At 42.1% G+C, this 25,678-nt stretch overlaps 1 protein-coding gene across 1 annotated transcript; it reads left to right on the forward strand.

Annotated features, from left to right (window-relative positions):
• The first annotated feature begins 1,309 nt into the window (after positions 1 to 1,309).
• Positions 1,310 to 24,928, forward strand: lrrc38b (leucine rich repeat containing 38b). Its single transcript, XM_021609762.2, has 2 exons — positions 1,310 to 2,932; positions 22,892 to 24,928. The coding sequence occupies exons 1-2, from the start codon at positions 2,305 to 2,307 to the stop codon at positions 23,137 to 23,139; spliced, it is 876 nt and encodes a 291-aa protein (XP_021465437.1). The 5' UTR covers positions 1,310 to 2,304; the 3' UTR covers positions 23,140 to 24,928.
• Positions 24,929 to 25,678: the final 750 nt, after the last annotated feature.

Raw genomic sequence — 25,678 nt, forward strand, 5'->3', positions numbered from 1 at the left:
GTCAGTGTTATTTAATTTTCATAACAGCGGCGCTAAATCCTAAATAGAACACAAAGCACTATTAATAAGCAATCTGTGGCTTGGCCATGAATACAGAGATGGCTTGCCGACCACAGTCTGGGTAACACTGCTCATAGATACTCTGCCTGGCAAGTCTTCACACAAATCATCAGTCTAGTAATGAAAGAATGCCCAGCCTCCATTAAGCTTGGCATTTATGGTATAATAGAGATGTGCTTTTCCCTTGCAAAACATATGAAACACTACATCATGGTGCTGGAATAGGTCAAAAAAACTTCAGCTCACACAGTAAAGCAGGGATGTAAGATATTGATTTAAAGATGATGAGGTCCTGTACACCGTATATGAGTTGCTGTTATTCACTGACACCTGGAGCTGTTTGCATTGCCAAACACTATGCATGTTATGGGTCACTATTGGTAATAATGGCTCAGGCAGTTTTTCTATTTACTCATTGATATACAGTATACTCCACATTCTCCCATTACATCCCATCAGACCGAGCTTGCTACTATTCCAACTCCCTCCAAGTCTCTCAGGACCCCACTCCTCCACTCCACTCTGTCCCTGTGCTACAACCTTGGTCTAATTCCATTTCCCTTTTGCTACAGATCCCATTGGGGAAATCTAATTTAGAGTCTGAATTCAAATCTGTTCCACAGTTATGGTTTGAGAGGCAGTCACTGGTCCCTTTGTGTTTTACCATTAAGGATATAGACTCTAGACACACAGGGGATTGATGGCTGTATGAAGCAGTTGTAGCCTAGTCTTCCGTGCCAGTGCATCAAAATGATAATTGTATATCCTGAGCTGACTAAAAGTGCTGATGTTTGACTCACAGTACAAACAAGGGCAAAGGTTTTTATGTGTAGGTGATTTCCATTTGCAGGGATAACTAATGAAGCCTCTGTCTGACTGTGCCGTGGGCAGGTTGTGTAATGGTGTCTGTCTGTCACTCCGGGACAAGATATTCTCGGCAATGGTGATGTAACTGTGAGGCTGTCTATCAAAGCATTTCTCGTCATTGTGAGAGACTCAGGGATTAAGGAAAGAGAAGTAAGATTGTGTTTGTGTTAGGACAAATACAAAAATATTACATTCATTACAGATTCATTAGTGAAATATAAACGATAAGTGATTTTTTATCTTGAAATAAATGTTGAATTGATTAATTCGCCCAAATAATCCAGATAATTTAATCATGCGTTTATTTTCATCAGTAACATAAAAAAAACTGGCATCATTTTTCATAGGGAATGGGCCCTCATATTTTCACAGTAGGAAGTGACATCACGTGTTGTCAACATTGTAAAGGCACACCTCCTTCATAGCAATGAGGAGGAGGGCATGAGATAAACCCTGGTAGCACATTCTGAGACAGACAGACATTCGATTGACTGCTACTGTGCTAAATTCAGGATTGTCATCTGCGTGAATATGACTCCTCCACGGATATTTGGATTCTCTCTCCACAGCAACAGAGCGTCGGGACCCAGCTGGGGAGTGTTTTATCTAGCTCTGCTCTGCCGACGAATGGCAGAGCAGAGCACAGGGAGGTAGAGACAGAATTAAAAAAACTTGCATTCACTTCAGCTGTGTTACTGTGCGATTGTTTCTCTTAGATCAGCAGGCAGATCGACAAGCATTTCCACGCAGATACCAGAGACAAATGGAGAGATGCAACAATTTCACTCTTCACTTGATCTGCCTGAGACTGAATCACCCCAGCGCGTATCCTTTTGTATCAGAGACCCATGTGTCCTCCTCAATCAATCCCCCAAGACCGACTGTGGGTTAACCCGGCAGACAGAGCCCCCTCCTCAGCCTCCCTCTCCCTGTCTGTGCTTCTAATGTTGCTCTGTTCCTGCTTTGCCAGTTTCTAATTACCCCAGCTAAGTACCCTTGCTCTTTCTGCAAAGCTCTCGCCCTTACTCTCGCTGTCTCCCTCTCACTGCTTGCTATCTCCCTACCCTAGCTTCTTCAAAGCCAGCAGCTTGCTTTTCTCTCCAGGCTGCTTGCTACATGATCTCTTGGAAAACAGCGCTCGAGGCTGCTCTCTCGCTGCTCGATGCCGGAGCTGTCTCAGATTTTCATCTCAAGAACGTCAAGATGCTTCTGCAGAGGGATTGATCCCACCTTTTCCCCTCTCGTTCTCCCCTTCCCCTCCCCTTTCCTAATCTCCTGACCTCTGACCCTCACGCCCCCTTCTCTTTCCCGACACCCCTTCCCATTCTTCCTCACCCCAAGGCTCCACTCCTCCTCTCTGCGCTTACCCTGTTGACCATGTTGCCATGTGTATGCTGGCTCCAGCCTCTCCTCGTCTTGCTGTCCTCTGTCTTACGGGCTCAGGGGGAAAACTGCCCAGCGAGCTGCCTGTGCCCGGATCCCCACACTGTGGACTGCAGCGGCCGTGGACTCACCCGTCTTCCTGATGAGATCCCCTTGGACGTCCGCAGGCTCCTTCTGTCTGACAACTGGATCCCCCGCATTCCCTCTGACTTCCTAGTGCTCTACAGTGACCTGGTCTACCTGGACCTGCGGAACAACGCTCTGTCCCACATCGAGCCAGGCACCCTCAGCACCTCTTCCAGGCTGGTGTTTCTGGACTTGGGCAGCAACAACCTGACTGACATCCCCTCAGGCACCTTTGGGCAGTCCCGTAGCCTGATCAAACTTCGCCTGGGTAACAACCCCTATCTGAGCATGGTCAACGAGGACGCGTTCCTGGGCCTCACCTCGTTGCGTGAACTGGAGCTGGAGCGTAATGCCCTGTCTGGCCTTCAGGTGGGGGCGCTGAGCCAGTTGCCCTCTTTACGGGTGGTGAGGCTGGAGGGCAACCCTTGGGTGTGCAACTGCAACTTTGCCAACCTGTTTGCATGGCTGGAGGAAAACAGTCACAAGCTTCCAAATGGTAAGTGGCTTCGTCAGGGGGATGCTACTTTGCTTACAGCTTGCTTGACCTAAATAAAAAGGAAAGCCGTGCAACACTAAGATAATATTATCTTAGCAAATGTTCTGCCATGCTATTGCTGTGTGTTCTATTTATATTTTCCCAGTAGAAAGAGGAACCTCTTCGTCTGTTCTAATTTTGGCTTCCTCCTTTCCTGGCTAAACCCACAGTGCCAGGGAGAGTAATGAAAGAGATTGAGAGACGAGCTCTGGGGGGAGACCTTCAGGGGGATGGTCTCAGATTTATTACACAACAGACTGTCTGTAGCTTCACCCACAGCAGCAACACAACAACAGAAAACCAACACCTCACGTTTTCTGCTTGAGCATGAGATGTTGCCATGGCTGTGTGCGTAGTGTACCGTCCATGCCAAACACCTGTCTCTCTCCTCAGGCCGGTGGTCTATTAACGTTGTGCTAAATCAATCAATTAGTGAGTGCTGTTTGTATGACCAATGTATCCAAGCCCTTCCTCTCTCCTTCCTGGTGGTGGAGGCTGGAGGCCATCGGGTCCTTCACCATTGTGTTTCTGCCTGGGTTAGTTAGGTAAAGTTACGGCATTGATGTGTTGGCGTGGGCCCCATCTCTCTCTCTCTCTGTGTCTCAGGCACGCAAATCTGGAAAACAACAAAAGACAAAGGGGATGACAATTCTCCCACAGGAGTGTGCATCCTACAAAGGGTAACATCTGCTTACATGGTTAGACTGAACATCCAAACCCAGAGGTTATTGTTCTGGGATTCATGTGTTAGTAATGCAGAAGGAAACAAAGCCCAATTGTGGAGATGTTCATTTCTTCCACTCTTTCAAGATAGAAACATAACAAATCCCAGACTACGGGATTCACAGTAGCCTACTCTGTAGCAATTCAATAGTTTCACATTTTACAACCTTGTCACTTTAAGAATTTACTCCACATTACTCCAATCACCAATCGTTGTATTTGGAGCTACTAACAATAGGACAGCCATATGTTGTTTGCTTGACATCTCATTTTAATATTATTTAGATATTGTCCTTGAACATGCAGAGGACATCTATTCATGATAATCATTTTTAGCAAGACTGTGTATAGACCACCAGTTAATATATAGAATCCACTAACATACAGCACACTATGTTTGAATATTTGCACGAAGGGTCAAATAGTTCAGGTCTGCTAAAATAACCCGATGAATGTGGTAATACACCGATGACATTCTGTGGATGTACAGTATACTGCACATGTGCACAGTATTCAATTCCAAGATTCACAGCATAAACATCATGAATACATAAGTGGGCATATGAACCAATAGACATAGTACGTAAATAAGCGTGCACAGCTGCCAAGGTCATTCCACGGGGGACATTACATGACGATCTACATGAACAGGGGACATCAACACAATGTAAGGACAAAGATCGTCCCATAAAAGCCTACATTTATCCTTTTCAAAATATGATTTCTTCCGGTGATTGATGGAGAATGTTTTCGTTTATCTTAGTAATACTATCTATAATTCAGGCAAAGTGGGTAAAGCTGCTAAAAGCCCAGGGATCCTATCCATTATGTCTGTGTGCGGAGCTACTGTAAATATTAACATCATGATCACATAACCTTACTTCTTTATTTTTTACCCTGTTTTTCATTTCATGATAACTATCTTGTCTCATTGAGCTCAGGAGAGGGCGAAAGTCAAGTTACGAATCCTCCGAAACATGACCTGCCAAACTGCGCTTCTTAACACTCGCTTCTTAACCCAGAAGCCAGTCGCACCAATATGTTGGAGGAAACACTGTTCAACTGACAACCGAAGCCAGTCTGCAGGCGCCCGGTCCTCCACAAGGAGTTGCTAGAGCGCAATAAACCAAGTAAAGCCCCCCCAGTCAAACGCTCCCCTAACCCAGACAACGCTGGGCAAATTGTGCGCCACACTATGGGACTCCCGGTTACGGCCGGTAATAACACTACAGCCTGGGATTGAACCCCAGGCTGTAGTGATGTTGCAACACTGCGATGCAGTGCCTTAGACCGCTGCACCATTCAGAAATCTCTCCTAACTTTACTTCTTTCTTTTTAAATCATAGGAATGCAAGTAGTTATGTTTTGTAGAGGCTTGTGTGGACACAAGCAGTGGGTGGACATTGCAAACTGCTGACAACTAACAAAAACATTCTCACACATTTAGTTAGTGCTGTACCATGCAATTGTCAACCTTGTTTGTCTCCCTCCTACTCCTCAATAAGAAAGCATCCGCAAAAAGTTGGGTCTGTGTGAGAAAGAGAAGTTGATAAATTGGTAGGAATATCTCATGGTAAGAAGCTGCAAATGCATTCATCACTTGTCCTCAGTGTTATCTACTGCAGGCTGTAATGAATTCTATTAGATATTCTGGAAAAGCACACATCAGCAGCAACAAATAACAGGCCATTGGCCCAGTCAGGCAACCCCTCTGGCATACCTGCCAACTGGGCCCCGAGATGCACTCTCATATTGAGTTAGCAGTGTAGCGTCTCACCTCATGTAATGTATTTACATTCAAATCAGTGTTTGCTGTGTGACCTGGCTAGGAGGCAAAACCACCTGCTAACTATTAATAAACCATAGTGACCTTTTCTATTTAGCATCATCAACCAAACATACACACACACACTCACACACAGACTTTATAGCTTTATTTAGCAGTAGACCTGAAGAACACTATGCAGTTTGCATCAGCACTGGGCATATGCGCGATACAGTACATACTGATGAATGCATTTGCAAGTAGGAAATTTGTAGAGCACAGGGGTGCAGAATTATTCTGGGACTGCCTCTGTGCTCATTAAAAGGAGGAAATGTTGATGCATATGGGTAAAATTAAGAAAGCTTTACATTTGAAATCAAAGGAGAACCTATGATTTCAAGTCCCTGGCTGCAGCTCCAAAGGCATTTTCAGGTAAATGTAATTTCTCATTGGACCAGGGTATTTGAAAATCTGTGTATGATTCAACCAGTCTCTTCTCAACTGCTCACATTTTGGAGGAATTGTTGTGAACCACACACACAGAAACTGTTCCAAAGGAGAGATTAGAGTCAGACACACCTACACACTGCTAACAATAACAAGTTGCTCTTGCTGAACAGATGTGTTGGTGTGAAAACTTCAAACCACCCAAAAAATGTATTGAGTATTATGACAGGACCTGATTCATGAGTGGTGAGTGTGTGTGTCTGTGTGAGTTTGTGTGTGTTTGTGTGTGTGCATGCGTGTACACTTGAGTGCATGTGTGCATGTGTTTTTGTGTTTGGGGGTAGGTCTGTTGACCACCACTACTCCTACAGTAAAGGATGGACAGTAATTTATAGAACAAGGCTGACTTGATAAGCTCTTCAACATGTATCAACACTTCACAGAACCATCATCAGCATCCTCCTTGGGCGCATGATTTGTCATAATGCTACCCTTGAATCCAGAGCTAAAATGGTAATGGTTAGGATTGATGCATAACCAGCATCAACAGTCAGTTTATATTACCATAGAGTGGTCATGGAAACATGGAATAATGAAAATATAGACAAATTCCTCCACCCGTCAAGTCCTTCCCAAATCACCACCCAAGAATCTCCCCTTCTGTCCTAATCCTGTTATCATGGATTAGACCCTGTTTACCATTACTTTAGCAGCAGCAGTGTAGACATGCTCAGGACCTGTTTGTGCCTGTTCTCACATGCTGATTTCCCATGTGATAGACATACTGTATTGTACCAGTCCACTGCACTGCACACAGCATACATTGTGCATACTCTGTTTGCATAACTCTGTTTGGGTAACTGTGTTGACTGTGTTGTAAATGCCAAATATGTTGGGCTTTTATGGATTAAAAGGGTCACTGTCCAGATTACTTTTTTTTAACCAAATTGACAGATGTCCAAGACACATTATCTAATTATACATATTGATGTATTCTTTCAGAGTCCCAATTGACTGTGGATCCCCATAGACAGTCAGTAGATAATGTAACTGTTGTAAAATTAGTAATAACAGATATTCATCTGCATAATATGTAAAGAGTACCAACATTGCAAATCAATTGACAACCTCTCTCCATAAACCTGTCAAGGATACAGTCTTTGTAATCAGATGTTTGTCAGTCCACTCTTCAGAGGGGACGTTCCTTTGCGCAGGTCTGCCTGTCTGCCATCAATCAGGTGCCTAAATGTTTTATCAGGAAATGAGTGTCAACATGATCCACTGCTGTCTCCAGAGCTCTTGGGTTAAGGAGGAACATGTATCATTTAGAGCAACACAGATCTATAGCATCAACCTGGACTCAGGGGTAGACGTAACATAGTAAATGTAAATCCGGGACACTCCAATTAGTATGATAAGTTTGGTTTTGTATGGTAAGTATTCATTTGTTTCGTATGATACATTTTATATGATATGTTACAAATTGAAATGTGTAAAATATATTAACAAAATTGCAAAATTATATGATACCAATTCCAATATATTGTGGCTATTGTTAGCTAGGTGGTGAAGGTGGCTAACGCTAATGCTAAAGTAAGCTAGGTGGCGAACGTTAGCTAGGCTCTCCAAACAGGTCAGTTCCAATACCACATTTACAATGTGCAGGGATACTGGACTGATAGAGCTAGATACAGTGCCTTGCAAAAGTATTCATCACCCTTGGCGTTTTTCCTATTTTGTTGCCTTACAACCTATATTTTAAATGTATTTTAATTTGGATTTCATGTAATGAACATAAACAAAATAGTCCCAATTAATGAAGTGAAATGAAAAAACGGAGAAGTGGTGCGTGCATATGTATTCACCCCTTTGCTATGAAGCCCATGAATAAGATGTGGTGCAACCAATTACCTTCAGAAGTCACTTCTTGTGACTAGCAATCCCGGATCCGGGAGCGTAATCATAGCCTCAAACGAATTAGCATAAGATAGCGGACATAAATCCCCTAGAAAATGTTCCTAATCATGAAAATCACAAATGATATATATTGAGAGACAGCTTAGCCTTTTGTTAATCACACTCATCTCAGATTTTCAAAATATGCATTATAGCCAACGCTAGACAAGCATTTGTGTAAGTTTATCATGGCATAATGCTATGCTAGGCTCTGCTGGCAGCAGGCAACATTTTCACGAAAATAAGAAAAGCAATCAAATTAAATCATTTACCTTTGAAGAACTTCAGATGCTTTCACTCAGGAGACTCCCAGTTAGATAGCAAATGTTCCTTTTTTCCCAAAATATTATTTTTGTAGGCGAAATAGCTCCCGTTTGTTCATCATGCTTGGCTGAGAAATCGACCGGAAAATGCTATCACTACAACGCCAAACTTTTTTCCAATTTAGCTCCATAATATCGACAGAAACATGACAAACGTTGTGTAGAATCAATCCTCAAGGTGTTTTTAACATATATATTCGATAACATATCCGTCGAGGCAATTGGTCTCTCATAAGAAGCGATTGGAAAAATGACTACCTCAGTATTTTACGCAAGATTTTCTGCTTGCTAAATGTGTTCCCTTACAGCTATTCTTCAACAGAAATACGTAAAAATACGTCACAATGCTGTAGACACCTTGGGGAATACGTAGAAAATGTAAGCTCATTCGTAGCTCATTCACAGCCATATAAGGAGTCATTGGCATATTATAAAAAAATTATCCAAAACTTGAACATCCCACGGAGCACCATTAAATCCGTTATAAAAAAAATGAAAGAATATGGCACCACAGCAAACCTGCCAAGAGAGGACCACCACCCAAAACTCACAGATCAGGCAAGGAGGGCGTTAGTCAGAGAGGCAACCATGAGACCAAAGATTACCCTGAAGGAGCTGCAAAGCTCCACAGCGGAGATTGGAGTATCTGTCCATTGGACCACTTTAAGCCATAAACTACAGAGAGCTTGGCTTTACGGAAGAGTGGCCAGAAAAAAGCCATTGCTTAAAGAACAAAATAAGCAAGCACGTTTGTTGTTTGCCAAAAAGACATGTGGGAAACTCCCCAAACATATGGAGGAAGGTACTCTGATCAGATGAGACTAAAATTGAGCTTTTTGGCCATCAAGGAAAATGCTACGTCTGGTGCAAACCCAAGACCTCTCATCACCCCGAGAACACCATCCCTACAGTGAAGAATGGTGGTGGCAGCATCATGCCGTGGGGATGTTTTTCATCGGCAGAGACTGAGAAACTGGTCAGAATTGAAGGAATGATGGATGGTGCTAAGTACAGGGAAATTCTTGAGGGAAGTCTGTTTCAGTCATCCAGAGATTTGAGACTGAGATGGAGGTTCACCTTCCAGCAGGACAATGACCCTAAGCATACTGCTAAAGTAACACACGAGTGGTTTAAGGCAAAACATTTACATGTCGTGGAATGGCCTAGTCAAAGACCAGACCTCAATCAAATTGAAAATCTTTGGTATGACTTAAAGATTGCTGTACACCAGCGGAACCTATCCAACTTGAAGGAGCTGTTTTGCTTGAAGAATTGGCAAATATCCCAGTGGCTAGTTATGCCAAGCTTATAGAGACATACCTCAAGAGACTTGCCGCTGTAAATATTGACTTTTGTCTCATTTCTTGTTTGTTTCACAATAAACAATATTTAGCATCTTCAAAATGGTAGTCATGTTGTGTAAATCAAGTGATACAAACCACAAAAGAGTACTTTTAATTCCAGGTTGTAAGACAACAAAATAAGAAAAGTGGGGTGAAGACATTCGCAAGCCACTGTATGGGGTAAGGTGACTAGGGATCAGAATATATGATAAACAGAGTAGCAGCAGCGTAAAGGATGATTGTATGTGCTTGTGTTTGCGTGTGTGTAGAGTCAGTGCAAATGTGCGAGCATGTTATGTGCGTGTTGGAGTGTCAGTGTGCGTGAGTGTGTAGAGTCCTGTGAGTGTGCATTAAGACAGTGCAAAAAATAATATACAAGGGTCAACTCCAATAGACCGTGTAGCCATTCTATTAGCTATTTAGCAGTCTTATGGCTTGGGGATAGGGTTAGATTCGGCTTAAGGTTAGATTAAAGGGTTACGGTTAGGGTTAGGGGAAGGGTTAGCTAACATTCTAAGTGGTTGGAAAGTAGAAAAACATTTGTAAGTTGTTGCAAAATTGCTAATTAGCTAAAATACTAAAGTTGTCCAAGGTGAGAATCGAACAGGCAACCTTTTGGTTGCTAGATGTTCGCATTATATGTCTACCCATCCACCCTACCTTAGTTTTTGCCTAAAAGGTAAAGGTATATTTCGGAATTTTGGCAATGATACCCTTTATCTACTTCCCCAGACTCAGATGAATTCATGGATACCATTTGTATGTCTCTGTGTGCAGTTTGAAGGAAGTTGCTAACTAGTGCTAGTAGATACCCATAGACTTTCAGTCATTGCGCTAACGCTAGTTAGCATTGGCTCGCAAAACTACCTCTGACTTCCTTCTTATTAGACACAGAGACATAAAAATGGTATCCACAAGTTCATTTGACTCCGACTTGCCAAAATCCAGAAGTATCATTTTAAGTAATCTTCTGTCTTATTAAGTAACCCTACAAAACGTAACATATCACACAATTTGAGTGCCCTGGATTTATATTTACTATGTTACGTCTAGTCTATAAGACCAGGCTGATACCACAGTGACTAGCTGGGTAACAAGAGCCACAGTCATCCACAGGGCAGGCCAAAGCAGGGCATAGCAGTGCAGGGCAGCCTAGCTCCCATGGGTCCCATGGGCCAGTGTCTGAGGCCTAATAAGACAGCTATCAACACTGTTCATGATCCACAGCTCATGTGACAGGGTCAATGTCAAAATGTTCCTTCACAGCCTATCAGGTTACTCCACAGAAAGCTGTTACCACACTGCATGAGCAGCTCTGTAAATATGACGTTACTGTGAATTCACTGGCCTTCCACATCACTGTCTCATATTATATTCAGTACGGAGTTAACATTGCATTACATTACAAAATCATCAACGGTCTTTGCCTCGGGCATGGATGTCAGGGAAAATGTATTATTTCACTTACTTGAGAAGAGAGTGTATTTGACCTTGGCCATTTAATATTTATTTAACATTGAATGAATTCAAGCTGACATTGAAGTGTATAGCTTAGCAAGCAATCAAAAAAGTGCTACGTTATGAGTAATAGATGTCTAAATGGCAAGTATATCATTCTGAGAAAAGTAAGATCAAGCTAGTGCTTTTTACAGCTGTGGATTGTGTGTCTGTTTTATGTGTGCATGTGTGTTGAATGAGCCGTGCTAAATGTTTGTGCTGAGAGTATCCCCATGTGACTATGAGATCACTGAGTCCCTGTGCATAAGGTAAACCCCTCCTGATTTGAATGACTCACACTTGGCCTCACTGTCACATGGAGGGTTGTCACTTTGTTCATTCAGACACTCTACTCCATCTCTATTTGTCTCTTCCCACTCTTATCTCCCTCTGACTCTCTGTTCTTATTTTTCTTTGATTTCTTCTCTGTGATTGTCTTTGAGTAATAGAAAATACATGTATACCCATTCCACAGTTTAATTAGGAATTATGAGATAATTGCCTTTATGCCATGGGTCAATCTAATGATTCTCACTCTTCTGCTATCGACGTTGGAATAAATCACGACAGCCACTGTTGTGTTGAAGTGGGAGGAGAGACAATCCTCCAAAATCAGCCTACGACAGCCAGCTAGATGAATCACCCAGGAGACAGGAATTGGGATACAAATGGACACCACTATTCCCAAGGCTGGCTGTAATCCTGATTGTAATCCATCATGAGGCAACACGAGCTGTAACATAACCGTGTGGTTGCCCATACCTGTGCATGCTGGTCAACCCGATTGGTTTCTAGCTGTATCATATTCTGGATGACTGTATATTGGTGCACCTTACTCTTGTGGCCCATACTGTATTTATGGCAATAGCAGTAATAGACTATGTCTATTACTCACCAATATCTGATCCACCTCTACTCAGACGACACCATTCTGTATACTTCTGGCCATTCTTTGGACACTGTGTTAACTAACCTCCAGACAAGCTTCAATGCCATACAACTCTCCTTCCGTGGTCTCCAACTGCTCTTAAATGCAAGTAAAACTAAATGCATGCTCTTCAACCGATCGCTGCCCACACCTGCCCGCCCGTCCAGCATCACTACTCTGGACGGTTCTGACTTAGAACATGTGGACAACTACAAATACCTAGGTGTCTGGTTAGACTGTGAACTCTCCTTCCAGACTCACATTAAGCATCTCCAATCCATAATGATACCTAGAATCGGCTTCCTATTTAACAACAAAGCAACCTTCACTCATGCTCCCAAACATACCCTTGTAAAACTGACTATCCTACCGATCCTTGACTTCGGGGATGTCATTTACAAAATAGCCTCCAACACTCTACTCAACAAATTGGATGCAGTCTATCACAGTGCCATCTGTTTTGTCACCAACGGCCATTATACTACCCACCACTGTGACCTGTATGCTCTCGTTGGCTGGCCCTCGCTTCATATTCGTCGCCAAACCCACTGGCTCCAGGTCATCTATAAGTCTTTGCTAGGTAAAGCTCCGCCTTATCTCAGCTCACTGGCCACCATAGCAGCACTCACCCGTAGCGTGCGCCCCAGCAGGTATATTTCATTGATCACCCCCAAAGCAAATTCCTACCTTTGGCCGCCTTTCCTTCCAGTTCTCTGCTGCCGTTGACTGGAACGAACTGCAAAAATCCCTGAAGTTGGAGACTCATACAGTATCTCCCTCACTAGCTTTAAGCCCCAGCTGTAAGAGCAGCTCACAGATCACTGCACCTGTACATAGCCCATCTGTAAATAGCCCATCCAACTACCTCATCCCCATACTGTTATTTATGTTATTCATTTTGCTTCTTTGCACCCTAGTATCTATACTTGCATACTCATCTTCTGCACATCTATCACTCCAGTGTTTAATTTCTATATTGTAATTATTTTGCCACTGTGGCCTATTTATTGTCTTACCTCCCTATCCTACCTCATTTGCACACACTATAGACTTTTTCTATTGTATTATTGACTGTATGTTTGTTTATTCCATGTGTAACTGTGTTTTTGTTTGTGTCTCACTGCTTTGCTTTATCTTGGCCAGGTCGCAGTTGTAAATGAGAACTTGTTCTCAACTAGCCTATCTGGTTAAATAAAGGTGAAATAAAAAAACAAAAATAATTGGTGGAAATGAGATATAGCTCTGGCAATATGATTGAGAATTTGATACACTAACCTGTTAAGACTACAGTGGCCGATTTCAGACACTAGATTTACTGGTAATTACTGATATAATGTTTAAATTACTTATTTGATTAATTTCCCACAGTTTTATAAGTCAGAACAATAAAAATGTGACAGTTTAAGGACACTCATAGGCCTCTCTGTCGAACAAACGTGTCTATGGCCCCCTCTAGTGGTTGGCTGCGTCATTACAATACATTTTGTCATCTCTGCTACTTCACGTCAAAGGGGCGGTCCTTAGAAAAGCAGCTCTTTAGGTTGACTTGCTCACTACACAGACATGACACTGGATTCTTATGAACCAGGCAGTTCTAAATATATAACTTTCAAAGCTGTACAATAAAGATTGCGACCCACACACTTCCTAAAATACGTTTTTTGTTTTTTTTACAAATGACAAATTACAAAAGTAATTTTGTCAAAAACAACGTCTCCTTCTCGATAGGGTGGACACGCTGAATAAATGCCCAAAATGTTGATTTAGATGTTCACAGATGTCATACATTTTGATTTGCACTAATGTCATGATATTTTTGGGTAAAGTAATAAAAAGGTTAAATATTTTGGATAGATGTGCCTAAAACTGATTGTAACTCACATCAACAGCATCCTCCCAGATACCCTAGACCCACACCAATTCGCATACCGCCCCAACAGATCCACAGATGATGCAATCTCAATCGCACTCCACACTGCCTTTTCGCACCCGGACAAAAGGAACACCTATGTGAGAATGCTGTTCATTGACTACAGCTCAGCGTTCAACACCATAGCGCCCACGAAGCTCATCACTAAGCTAAGGACCCTGGGACTAAACACCTCCCTCTGCAACTGGATCCAGGTGGTAATGGTAGGCAACAACACGTCTGCCACGCTGATCCTCAACACTGAGGACCCTCAGGTGTGTGTACTTAGTCCCCTCCTGTACTTTCTGGTTCACCCACGACTGCATGGCCAAACATGTCTCCGACACCATCATTAAGTTTGCTGATGACAGTCTATAGGGAGGAGGTTAGAGAACTGGCAGTGTGGTGCCAGGACAACAACCTCTCCCTCAATGTGAGCAAAACAAAGGAGGTGACCATGGACTACGGGAAAAAGCGGGCCGGACAGGCCCCCATTAACATCAACGGGGCTGTAGTGGAGCGGGTCGAGAGTTTCAAGTTACTTGGTGTCCACATCACCAACGAACTATCATGGTCCAAACACACCAAGACAGTCGTGAAGAGGGCACAACAAAGCCTTTTCCCCCTCAGGAGACTGAAAAGATTTGGCATGGGTCCCCAGATCCTCAAAAAGTTTTACAGCTGCACAATCGAGAGCATCCTGACCGGTTGCATCAACGCCTGGTATGGCAACTGTTCGGCATATAAGGTGCTACAGAGGGTAGTACATACGGCCCAGTACATCACTGGGGGTGAAGCTTCCTGCAATCCAGGACCTATATAATAGGCGGTGTCAGAGGAAAGCCCATAAAATTGTCAGAGACTCCAGTCACCCAAGTCATAGACTGTTTCCTCTGCTAGCGCATGGCAAGCGGTACCTTGGCGTCAAGTCTAGGACCAAAAGGCTCCTTAACAGCTTCTACCCCCAAGCAATAAGACTGCTGAACAATTAATCAAATGGCCACCGGACTATTACATTGACTGACCGCCCCCTCCATTTGTTTTGTACACTGCTGCTACTCGCTGTTTATTATCTATGCATAGTCACTCCACCCCTACCTACAGTACATGTACAAATTACTTCTAACTCGTACCTCCGTACACTAACTTACGAACTACCCCCTGTATATAGCTTCATTATTTTTATGTTATTGTGGTACTTTTGATGATTTTTTACTTGAATATATTTGGTAAATATTTTCTTAACTCTTCTTGAACTGCGCTGTTGGTTAAGGGCTTGTGAGTTAGCATTTCACGCTAAGGTCTACACTTGTTGTATTCGGCGCACGTGACGAATAACGTTTGATTTGATTTGAACTACATAGACATATTATAAAGTATGAAACGGCTCGTTCAGTCGCATGTCAAGAATTCACTATGATATCATCATATTTGTATATGGTTTATTATACTTTTATTCTGTACTACATAATATGAGTTGAAAGTGTTATGTTCAGGTGAAAGCCAATGTCCATAAGCCCACAGCAAAACAGTGCAAAACGGATGTTAGCTCAAGAGGCTAGCTGTTCTGTCTTGTCACATCTGCACATAATACCTTTGTGGTTTAAGGTTTAGAGGCCAGTTGCAGAGACTGTAATCCCAGCACCTAGAACCAAATCATATCAGTCTGTCACAAGAAACTACAGAGCCTGTGGCAGACAGGAACTAAAGGAGCTGTCTGTCATCTATAGGAAATCAAACTAGGATGTTTGTCTCAGAGACAGTATTTTGGAGATCGTCCCAGTCAGAATTATCGTGTTCGAATGATATAATAGGGAAGATTTGTGAAACAGGTGTCCACTGAAGCTTAGTGTATGTATAGTAAATTGCACAAATATTTGGGGCACAGTGTTCAAATATTGGAATATTTTTTTCTATTAAAGCGGCAATCTACAGTTACTACATCCATTTTTAGACTGATAAATGTATAATATGTACCCATTGATTCTTGAAGAATATAACTTAGATGAACTTAGTTAAAATCTCATCCCCCATCATAACCCAAAATACAAGCGTGTTTTTATTTACTCCAGTGTTTGTAAACAAAGTAAATGTCAACAAACCCTATATAGCCTCAAAACATTGTTAAAACTATGAAACTATTGATAGTTGTTACATTTCTCCAGCGCAATCCCTTCGTTTTTACCAAAACAGTAAGTTTTGTTATTGTTTCAACTGCTGATTGCTGCTTTAAATACATGATAATACCATAATACTGCTCCATTTGCTAAATAATTAAGGACTATTGTTTTCGGTGTAAACTGATTTCACCCATTTTCAGTCATTTCCACATACCGAAGAAGTGTCTGTGGTTTCCTGCATAATTTATAAAATAACATGTTAAACCACTGGATACAGCTGAGCAGGGATTAAATTTTAGTGCTGGGAAATGGGGCCTGTCGTCTTGCCCAACAGGGAGCAGGATAAAGTTAATATCAGTATCTCTAACAGGACCCTGTAAAGCAGACAAACTTTGATCTCCAATCTCATTAATCAATGTGTAGGGTGATGCTGGGACTGAGTAGCTAGAGAGACAGGCCCATCTCAGAGCCTAAGGCTGGGTCTCCTGGGTGATGAGTTTGCCATTTAAAGTGGGGTGTGAATATAAATAGAGGCCATTAATCTCATACTTAAGTGGACAACACAGCTGGCATAAGCAATGCATAAGATTCCCAAAACTATACCCAACTCCTCTCAACTTTGAGTTGAATTGATATGAGTTGAATTGATATAAAGCCTCTTTATAAACTTTATTTGTCTGTCCATGTGAACTTACCATCTGAACATGTAATACCATTTTAAGTAAGTTGTCATTTGATTTTATTTGATTGATCCCCATTAGCCGACGCCAATGGTAACAGCTAGTTTTACTGGGGTCATGCACTTCAAAGTGTTGTGCAGAACAGCATTGTGACACTTTTAAATGGGTGGAGCATATGGTGGATGATGTAACATAATCATTTGACCCTTAAGTTTATGAAACATAGAAAAAAACAGCATTATGCCACACTGCATAGATGGCAAGTTCTAAAGCAGAGTGGATTGTAATGTTGACAGCAGAACATGCTGCTACAATCTGGGCTATCTGTGTGAGAGCATGTGTGTGTGTCTGTGAGAGAGCGTGGGAAAGCGTTTGTGAGTGCATGCTTTGGCATGTGGCAATGGTAAGTATGCACCCACCTCCTCTAGGCTTCCTTTCTGACCACCTGGGAGTTGACATTTGCATCGATATGTCTAGATTTTTCATCCCAGTGTAGAGAGGCAATTTATTTACTGTACATACGGTTGTCCTTTCAAGCGGCCAACCATGTTTGAGGAGGAAAATGCAGTTCTCATGTTATACCTTTGCTAGGGGTTCTGATTATTAAACAGTGTTGATAATAGCCTGTGCTGTGCAACAATATTGAGGGAAGAAAGGGATATGGTCAACTATACAGCGATGACAGTGTAGAGGTCAGGGGTCAATACGTGTGTCAGTGTCGGTGACTAACCAGTGGCCTACAGAGCTTGTGTTAGACAACTATAAAAATGCATTTCAAGCAAAAAATACACTTTGTATCAAACATTCATCACCAGCCGGCCTCCACCCAGTGGCCTCCACCCAGTACCCTGCCCTGAACCTTAGACACTGTTACTAGCCGGCCTCCACCCAGTACCCTTTGATTTGATTTAATTTGTTTAGCTTATAGGGAAACATATGACTAAAGTACAGTGTCTAAGGTTCAGGGCAGGGTACTAGGTGGAGGCCGGCTACAGTGTCTAAGGTTCAGGGCTGGGGTACTGGGTGGAGGCTGGCTAGTAACAGTGTCTAAGGTTCAGGGCAGGGTACTGGGTGGACGCCGGCTAGTGATGAATGTTTAATATTCTGATGGAGGTAGAAGCTGTTTATCAGTCTCTCAGTCCCAGCTTTGATGCACATGTACTGTCTCTGCCTTCTAGATTGTAACGGGGTGAACAGGCTGTGGCTTAGGTGGCTGAGGTCCTTGATGATTGTCTTGGCCTTCCTGTGACACAGGGTGCTGTAGATTTCCCTCTGGAGAGCCCTGTGGTTGCGGGCGGTGCAGTTGCCATACCAGGCGGTGGGTGATACAGCTCGACAGAATGCTATCGATGGTACATCTGTAGAAGTTTGAGACGGTCTTAGGAGCCAAGCCAACTTTCTTCAGCCTCCTGAGGCACTTCACTGAGGACAATTTATGTCCTCAGTGACGTGCACGTTGAGGAACTTGAAGCTTTTGACCTTCTTCACTGCGGCCCTGTCAGTGTGGATGGGGGAGTGCTCTCTCTGCAGTCTCCTGTAGTCCACGATCAGCTCCGTCATAAACAGCCATGATTGTAATTTAGCACACAATACATGAGCTAATTAAACCAATGAATCAGCTGTTTAACAATGTAGTTTTGTCAACCAACATTTTTGCAGCAACAATTGTCAAGAGGCTTGTTTGTTCATTACTTTGCATTGCTATTCTCGACAGCATACGAAAAAACGAAGGCAGTAATAGCTCAGCTGGCAATGAAATCCTGGATTGTAAGTGCATAGTATGATAAGGTTGTTTGAAGTTGCCAAAATACATTATAGCATTTTATTCTGTTCAGTTTTGGGAGTTGTGCATCCAAGCCACCTGAAAATCTCTCTCACATAGTGCATAGCTAAAAGCCTTCCATTTGCGGAGGTAGAATCAGTGGAACTACAACAGCCTGTGAACTAGCCAGCTCTCTCGTCTCACGTAATGTTATCCCATCAGCACAGCACAGGGCATGTCAATGGCACTTTAAATATTTAGTCACTGTTAACAAATTGGTTCAGTGAGGTGATGATCCACAGCTTGTGTAACCTTGGGACTCAGACTTAAGACTAATGACGTTACAATGGAAAAAGACCAATGGTTTGTTCTTCCCTTAAAATGAATGGGATGAGTGAAAAGTAACCTTGAAATCCACAATGTGTTGTGTTGTCATCACAGCCACAGGAAGATGTTTTGAGATGGGGATTCATTTGCATAGTACCATACAGTGGAGCAGACCAGGTTTTAGGAATTCCACACATGGGAATTTTTGTTGTTGTAGGGCTGGTAAAAAATGTGCCTTTTATAAAAGCCTTTCATGCAATTCTACATAATTTACATGATAGAAGACATTAGCAGAATATTTTTTTCAACCACACAAATGACCAAATGCAGGCTACTGTGCAACTCGATATTCAGGTAGGATGCAATTTTGGAACTTGTTTTATTATTATTATTCTTATTGTATTCCATTGCTATTAAAGTAGGTACAGTGGCAAGAAAAAGTATATGAACCCTTTGGAATTATCTGGATTTCTGCATAAATTGGCAAACAATTTGATCTGATCTTCATCTAAGTCACACACACGTCTTTTTTGAACACACCGTGTAAACATTCACAGTGTAGGGTGGAAAACGTATGTCAATCCTTGGATTTAATAACTGGTTGATCCTCGTTTGGCAGCAATAATCTCAACCAAACATTTTCTGTAGTTGCGGATCAGAACTGTACAATGGTCAGGAGGATTTTTGGACATTCCTCTTTACAAAACTGTTTGAGTTCAGCAATATTTTTAGGATGTCTTTTGTGAACCACTCTCAAGGTCATGACACAGCATTTTAATTCGATTTGAGGTCAGGACTCTCACTGGGCAACTCCAGAATATGTATTTTCTTCTGTTGAAGCCATTCTGTTGTTGAATTACTTCTGTGTTTTGGGTCGTTGCCCTGTCCTGCAACACCCAACTTCTGTTGAGCTTCAATTGGCAGACAGATAGCCTTACATCCTCCGGCAAAATGTCTTGATAAACTTAGGAATTAACTTTTCTGTCGATGATAGCAAGCTGTCCAGGCCCTGAGGCAGCAAAGCAGACCCAAACCATGATGCTCCCTCCACCATACATTACAGTTGGGATGAGGTTTTGATGTTGGTGTGCTGTGCTGTGCCTTTTTTTCTCCACACATAGTGTTGTGTGTTCCTTCCAAACAACTCAACTTTAGTTTAATCTGTCCACAGAATATTTTGCCAGAAGCACTGTGGAAAATCCAGGTGCTATTTTACATACTTCAGACGTGCAGCAATGGTTTTTTTGGACAGCAGTGGCTTCTTCCATGGTGTCCCCCCATGAACACCATTCTTGTTTAGTGTTTTACGTATCATAGACTCGTCAACAGAGATGTTAGCGTGTTACAGAGATTTCTGTAAGTCTTTAGCTGACCCATTAAGGGTTTTTCTTAACCTCATTGAACATTCTGCACTGTGCTCTTGCAGTCATCTTTGCAGGACGGCCACTCCTACGGAGAGTAGCAACAGTGCTGAACTTTCTCAATGTTTGGACAATTTGTCTTACCGTGGACTGATGAACATCAAGGCTTTAAGAATTACTTTTGTAACCCTTTCCAGCTTTATACAAGTCAACAATTCTTAATCTTAGGTCTTCTGAGATCGCTTTTGTTCGAGGCATGGTTCAAATCAGGCAATGCTTCTTGTGAATAGCAAACTCAAATTTTGTGAGTGCTTTTTATAGGGCAAGGCAGCTCTAACCAACATCTCCAATCTCATTGATTGGACTCAAGGTTATCTGACTCCTGACTCCAATTAACTTTTGGAAAAGTCATTAGCCTAGGGGTTCACATACTTTTTCCAACCTACACTGTGAATGTTTAAATGATGTATTCAATATAAACAAGAAAACTACAATAATTTGTGTGTTATTAGTTTAAGCACACTGTGTTTGTCTATTGCTGCGGCTAAGATGAAGATCAGATCAAATGTTATGACTAATGTATGCAGACATCCAGGTAATTCCAAAGGGTTCACATACTTTTCCTTGCCACTGTATATGTATTAATCTTGCCAGTTCTTTAAATAAGCTAAATGTGTTTTGTTTCACTCTGTTGAGACATTTTTGTTGGATAAATTAATTCAATCTGTTTTTTTAATTGAGTGCTCTGTAATTAGTTTAAGATTATAAGTAGGCCTTTTGTAAAATAAATGTTATTAGCCTATTGCTTTAATTTGTTTTGTACTGTAGGCACCAGCCTTTTTTGGTAATTGCCTGTTAAAAAGGTTTGAATCATTTCACGTGTTTGTTTTATTCTGCTGAGCCATTTTCTTTGGCCAAATTAAGCTCCAACTGTAATGTGGTGTTTGCCACGATATAATATCATACTCGTATTTTCCTATAAACCATGGCTAGTGGTTAAGAGCATTGGTTCAGCACCAGCGCTCCAACTGACTCCGACAGTTGAATTTGAGGTGAGGAAGAATGCTTCAGGTCTACCAAATTTGCCCCTATAATCTAAACAATGTAATGCTTATCTTTATAAAAAACATTCTGATCAGAAATTAACAAATTAGTTTACTTTGTACACCTATATCTGTACAGCAGACACAGTAGCCTATCTGACAAGGATAAAGAAATGCATCTTGGTATTTTAGCATTATGCATATCTCTATCTCTCGCTCCTCTATCTCTCGCTGGGGCTAGGCCTAAACTTGCTTCACTTCCTTTATATATATTTGTTTGTAATAATATTATACAGCGGACGCCTAAGCCTATATACCTATGCAATGCTCTGATGCAATTAGTGCTCAAATCTCTGACAGCTGAACCGTAAAGTGGACAGTATTATATTATAAACCAATAAAACAATAGGCTATAGAGTTTTGCTTATGCTACACATTGAAAAACAATACATTGTGTTTTTGTAATATGTTATAGGCTGTTTTAAAGACATTTGGCCAGTAGCCCTCATTTATTGATGGTGCTGGCTGCGTGGGTTGACTCCCTTATAGGTCATGGATGACCAGTACATTTCTCAAATGTCTGATCAATTTCAAGCTTCCCAGTCACTTATCCAGCACCTAACGGAAACCCTGGCTACAAAATAAACTTTCCAGTGACATTGAGTCACTCAATGATGAAGATGCATAGGCTACTCACCCGTGATGTCTGATGTGCTCAAGATAAACTACTTTGAAAAACTGTTTGCTCAGAATTGTTCAAAAGTTGTTGGGAATGTTTTGTTAGCTTCTACAGACAGATTAGTCTTCTTTTCAGCGGTAGGCATTTGCTTTCCAAACAGTAGGCCTACATTTGTGAAAGGCAAACTGACAGCCACAACCAATAATAGTCAGGACAGGCAGCCAGCCGTCTGCTAGTCTACCCATGAGTTGAAGTGCCAAAGTGCCAGGGTTAGAGGTTCCAAAAACCTTGTGGGTTATATCTATGGCTACAACGCAACAAGCTGTTCTATATTTGGCGCACGTGCTGCACAAATTGCGGTTTTACTGACTGTAAGTGCTTGTGATAAAACTATTTTTTAGAAGCTATTGATCAACTGTAGCTAAAATATGATCTCTGGTGTACTATTTTATTTATGCCTGTTCAGACTGGAATTATATCATTTTTGGGGAAATGATTTTTTACAGCCTAATTTTGGCAAAATTATTTCAATTTATCGGGGGGTGCAGCACCCCCAGCACCCCTACTTCCCTCAGCTATGGTTGTCATTGATGGTTTCATAGAGCCTCTATATGATTGGTAAATGATATGTCATAGTGACTGGGACACTGGCGAGGATGACAGACCGATTTATAATGCTTACATCTTGAGATGAGTTCAGTGAAGGTGCTCCTTACTTTCCGGCTGTTCCAGCCATGCCATAAATAAAAACCAGAGGTTATGACAAGTGATTTTTCTGGTTAATTGACTTCGATTTAACCTCAAGGATCATAATTCATAGAATTTGAAAATAATCCAGACATTCCATTTAGTAAAGAAGACGTAAAAAAATGTGTCTTGGAATAACAAAAGTTATTGCATCTAGAGGTCAAAATCTCTAGAGTTGATGTTCTTTGTGAAGGTTAAGATAATAGTTTCTGACAGAGGAACGGTGTGTTTTACATGACGATAATGAGGGCTCTATTGTTGGGTTTTCTGTATGGTTCTAAACATATCCCTCTTCTTTGTCCCCTTGTAGGAGTGGAGGGCATAGAGTGTTCACTACCCATGGATGGCAGACAGGTGTCCCTGAGCCAGCTCTCACAGGACAGCTTCCGGGAGTGCCAGATCACCCTTACCTTAACAGACTTACTTATCATCATCTTCTCCGGCATCTCTGTGTCTGTAGTTGCGATCATGACCAGCTTTTTCCTGGCCTCCATTGTCCACTGTTTCCAGCGTACAAGCAAAACCTCTAAGGGAGATGAGGAGGAGAGTGAGGAGTGAGACTGTCTTAGCCCCAGAGCATGCCTGAACTGTCACTTCATCTGGTTCAACCTTGAGACCAGGCTGCTACCTAACAACAACTTTCCGCCTCACACTGGTAGAGAACTGGGAGAGGGATAGACTGTTTTAGTGGCACATTTTGCAGTGGATTGTGGGGTTTTATAAGAGCCCTGATATTGAAGGAGATATTGTCCTCTCTAGGTGGGAAAAATATATAAACATGTCCCAGTATGAATTATAGTCACAGACAGAATATACAATACTCTCTGTCTGTGCTGTTGACAGTATACACTCTTAGAAGTAAAAAGGTCTGGAATATCTTTTTGGGGTTCTAAAAACTGCCACAGAGGTGGAACCTTTCCCGTTCAAAAAGGTTCCCTGAGGAACCCCTCTGAAAAGATTATTTGAAGAACCCTTTGCTACATTGAAACATTAAAGGTTCCTCCAAGAACGTCTCAACTAACCAAAGGTGCAAATATGAACCATTGACCGTCAATGCTTCCTTGAGGAACTCCAAGCATTCCTTGGGGATCGCCAGGGTTACTGAAGTCTCCACTAATTCTAAGAGTGTACTGTGGTTGCTCTTTGAAAACATACTGTATAGCTCTGTTATACACACACAAATTCACTGGTGGCTGATGATTCCATAGGAACACCAGGATGTAGAAATAATCTCAAACAATGTTTAGAAAGAATTGCATGTTTTGCAGTTAGCTTTTTGGTGCCCAGACTCAAAGACATGCATTCTTTGACGAAACATCTCCAATCAACAGTGGATGAACAGAAGAGAAAAGCAAATAATACAGACTTTACAGGAAAACTATTTACATTTTAGGTTTGACATTTTTACATCTTAAAGATGTTTATACAGTCATCAAACTGTGAATAATTGTGAAATGTATTAACAGCACTAGCTATAAGTAGCAGCAGGCTCTTTTAAAGTGAATGCACTGAGCAAGTGAGCAAGTGAGCACTGAGCAAGTGAAAACGTTTGTAGGAGGATACTGTATGTGTCATATTGAACCAGGGCCTTAGACTGCCAGCCATGTAAAACACATGATACACTATATGGAGTGTCCTACCTTCTCAAGGAGGTTTTCAACATGTTTTATTCTGAGATTGCTTCACAAGTTAGCTAGCGTTCTACAAAAATGGCTTTGCTGTTTCAGCATGCGATAGTGATTCAGGGCAGCAGCCTGGGTAAGAGGGGTGTGCTGTGATGGACAATATAATGAATCTGACACATGTAGATAGACTCCGATGTATAGGTCTACAAATGGTTTTATATACAGTATATCTCCACAAATGTCTGTGTCGATGGAAATATAGTAAGCAAAATGTTAGACAGAGGATAAATGTTTCCTAGATTGAGAATTGTGAATTGTGTAAAATTCCATGCATATATTCTCATAAACAATGACAATTAAATAGGATTGATGTGTCAAATACTGCACTTTAAATGGTGACCATTGTACCTGAGTTTGGCCCATAAATTCATAGAGTGGACTAGTGTTACCTATATCTGCCAAAGATTAGGTGTAGAGGAAATTGGTATTAGGAATTTACATGTGGATTATGTTGTGTACAGTGTAGGAGAGTTGGTCTTTAAAAGGAATCTGCAGTATAACCAAACGTTTTATCAATGTAATTGTAAAATCACTTATTTATGGTCTCCATGCAGATTGCAAATTGCCTCAAACCTTGGATAGGTTGCTTATTCAAAATGATCATTCCAGCTATTGGTGTTCCCTCAAATGCAAAGAAAAATGACATTATATACAGTACCTGTTACGGTGCGTGAATGAGGACCCAAAAGCGAATCAACTTAAACAGAGCTTCTTTAATTACCAAACGTAGGTAGGCTCAGATGGACCGGCAGATTCCGACAGGACAGGACAAGGTTACAGCAAACATGACGACAGTCTGGTTCAGGCATGAATGACACAAACAAACAAGAATCCGACAAGGACAGGAGCAGAAACAGAGAGAGATATTGGGACCTAATCAGAGGGAAAAAAGGGAACAGGTGGGGAACGGGGTGAATGGGTAGTTAGAGGAGACAAGGGACAGCTGGGGGAAAGCGGGGGAGAAAAGGTAACCTAACACGACCAGCAGAGGGAGACAGGGTGAAGGGAAAGGACAGAGACAAGACAACATGACAGTACATGACAGTACCCCCCACTCACCGAGCGCCTCCTGGCGCACTCGAGGAGGAAACCTGGCGGCAACGGAGGAAATCATCAATCAGCGCACGGTCCAGCACGTCCCGAGAGGGAACCCAACTCCTCTCCTCAGGACCGTACCCCTCCCAGTCAACTAGGTACTGATGACCACGGCCCCGAGGACGCATGTCCAAGATTTTACGGACCCTGTAGATAGGTGCGCCCTCGACAAGGATGGGGGGGGGGGGGGGAAGACGAGCGGGGGCGCGAAGAACGGGCTTAACACAGGAGACATGGAAGACCGGGTGGACGCGACGAAGATATCGCGGAAGAAGAAGTCGCACTGCGACAGGATTAATGACCTGAGAGATACGGAA

This window comes from Oncorhynchus mykiss, chromosome 7, assembly GCF_013265735.2.
Source record: "Oncorhynchus mykiss isolate Arlee chromosome 7, USDA_OmykA_1.1, whole genome shotgun sequence".
In the NCBI taxonomy this organism is placed as follows: domain Eukaryota; kingdom Metazoa; phylum Chordata; class Actinopteri; order Salmoniformes; family Salmonidae; genus Oncorhynchus; species Oncorhynchus mykiss.

What these genes read in the sequence shown, in the direction of transcription:
- lrrc38b (XM_021609762.2), top strand. Translation starts at nt 2,305, where the DNA reads ATGTTGCCATGTGTATGCTGGCTCCAGCCTCTCCTCGTCTTGCTGTCC. An exon ending in CAGTCACAAGCTTCCAAATG is followed by an intron (nt 2,933 to 22,891) that starts GTAAGTGGCTTC and finishes GTCCCCTTGTAG; the next exon opens with GAGTGGAGGGCATAGAGTGT.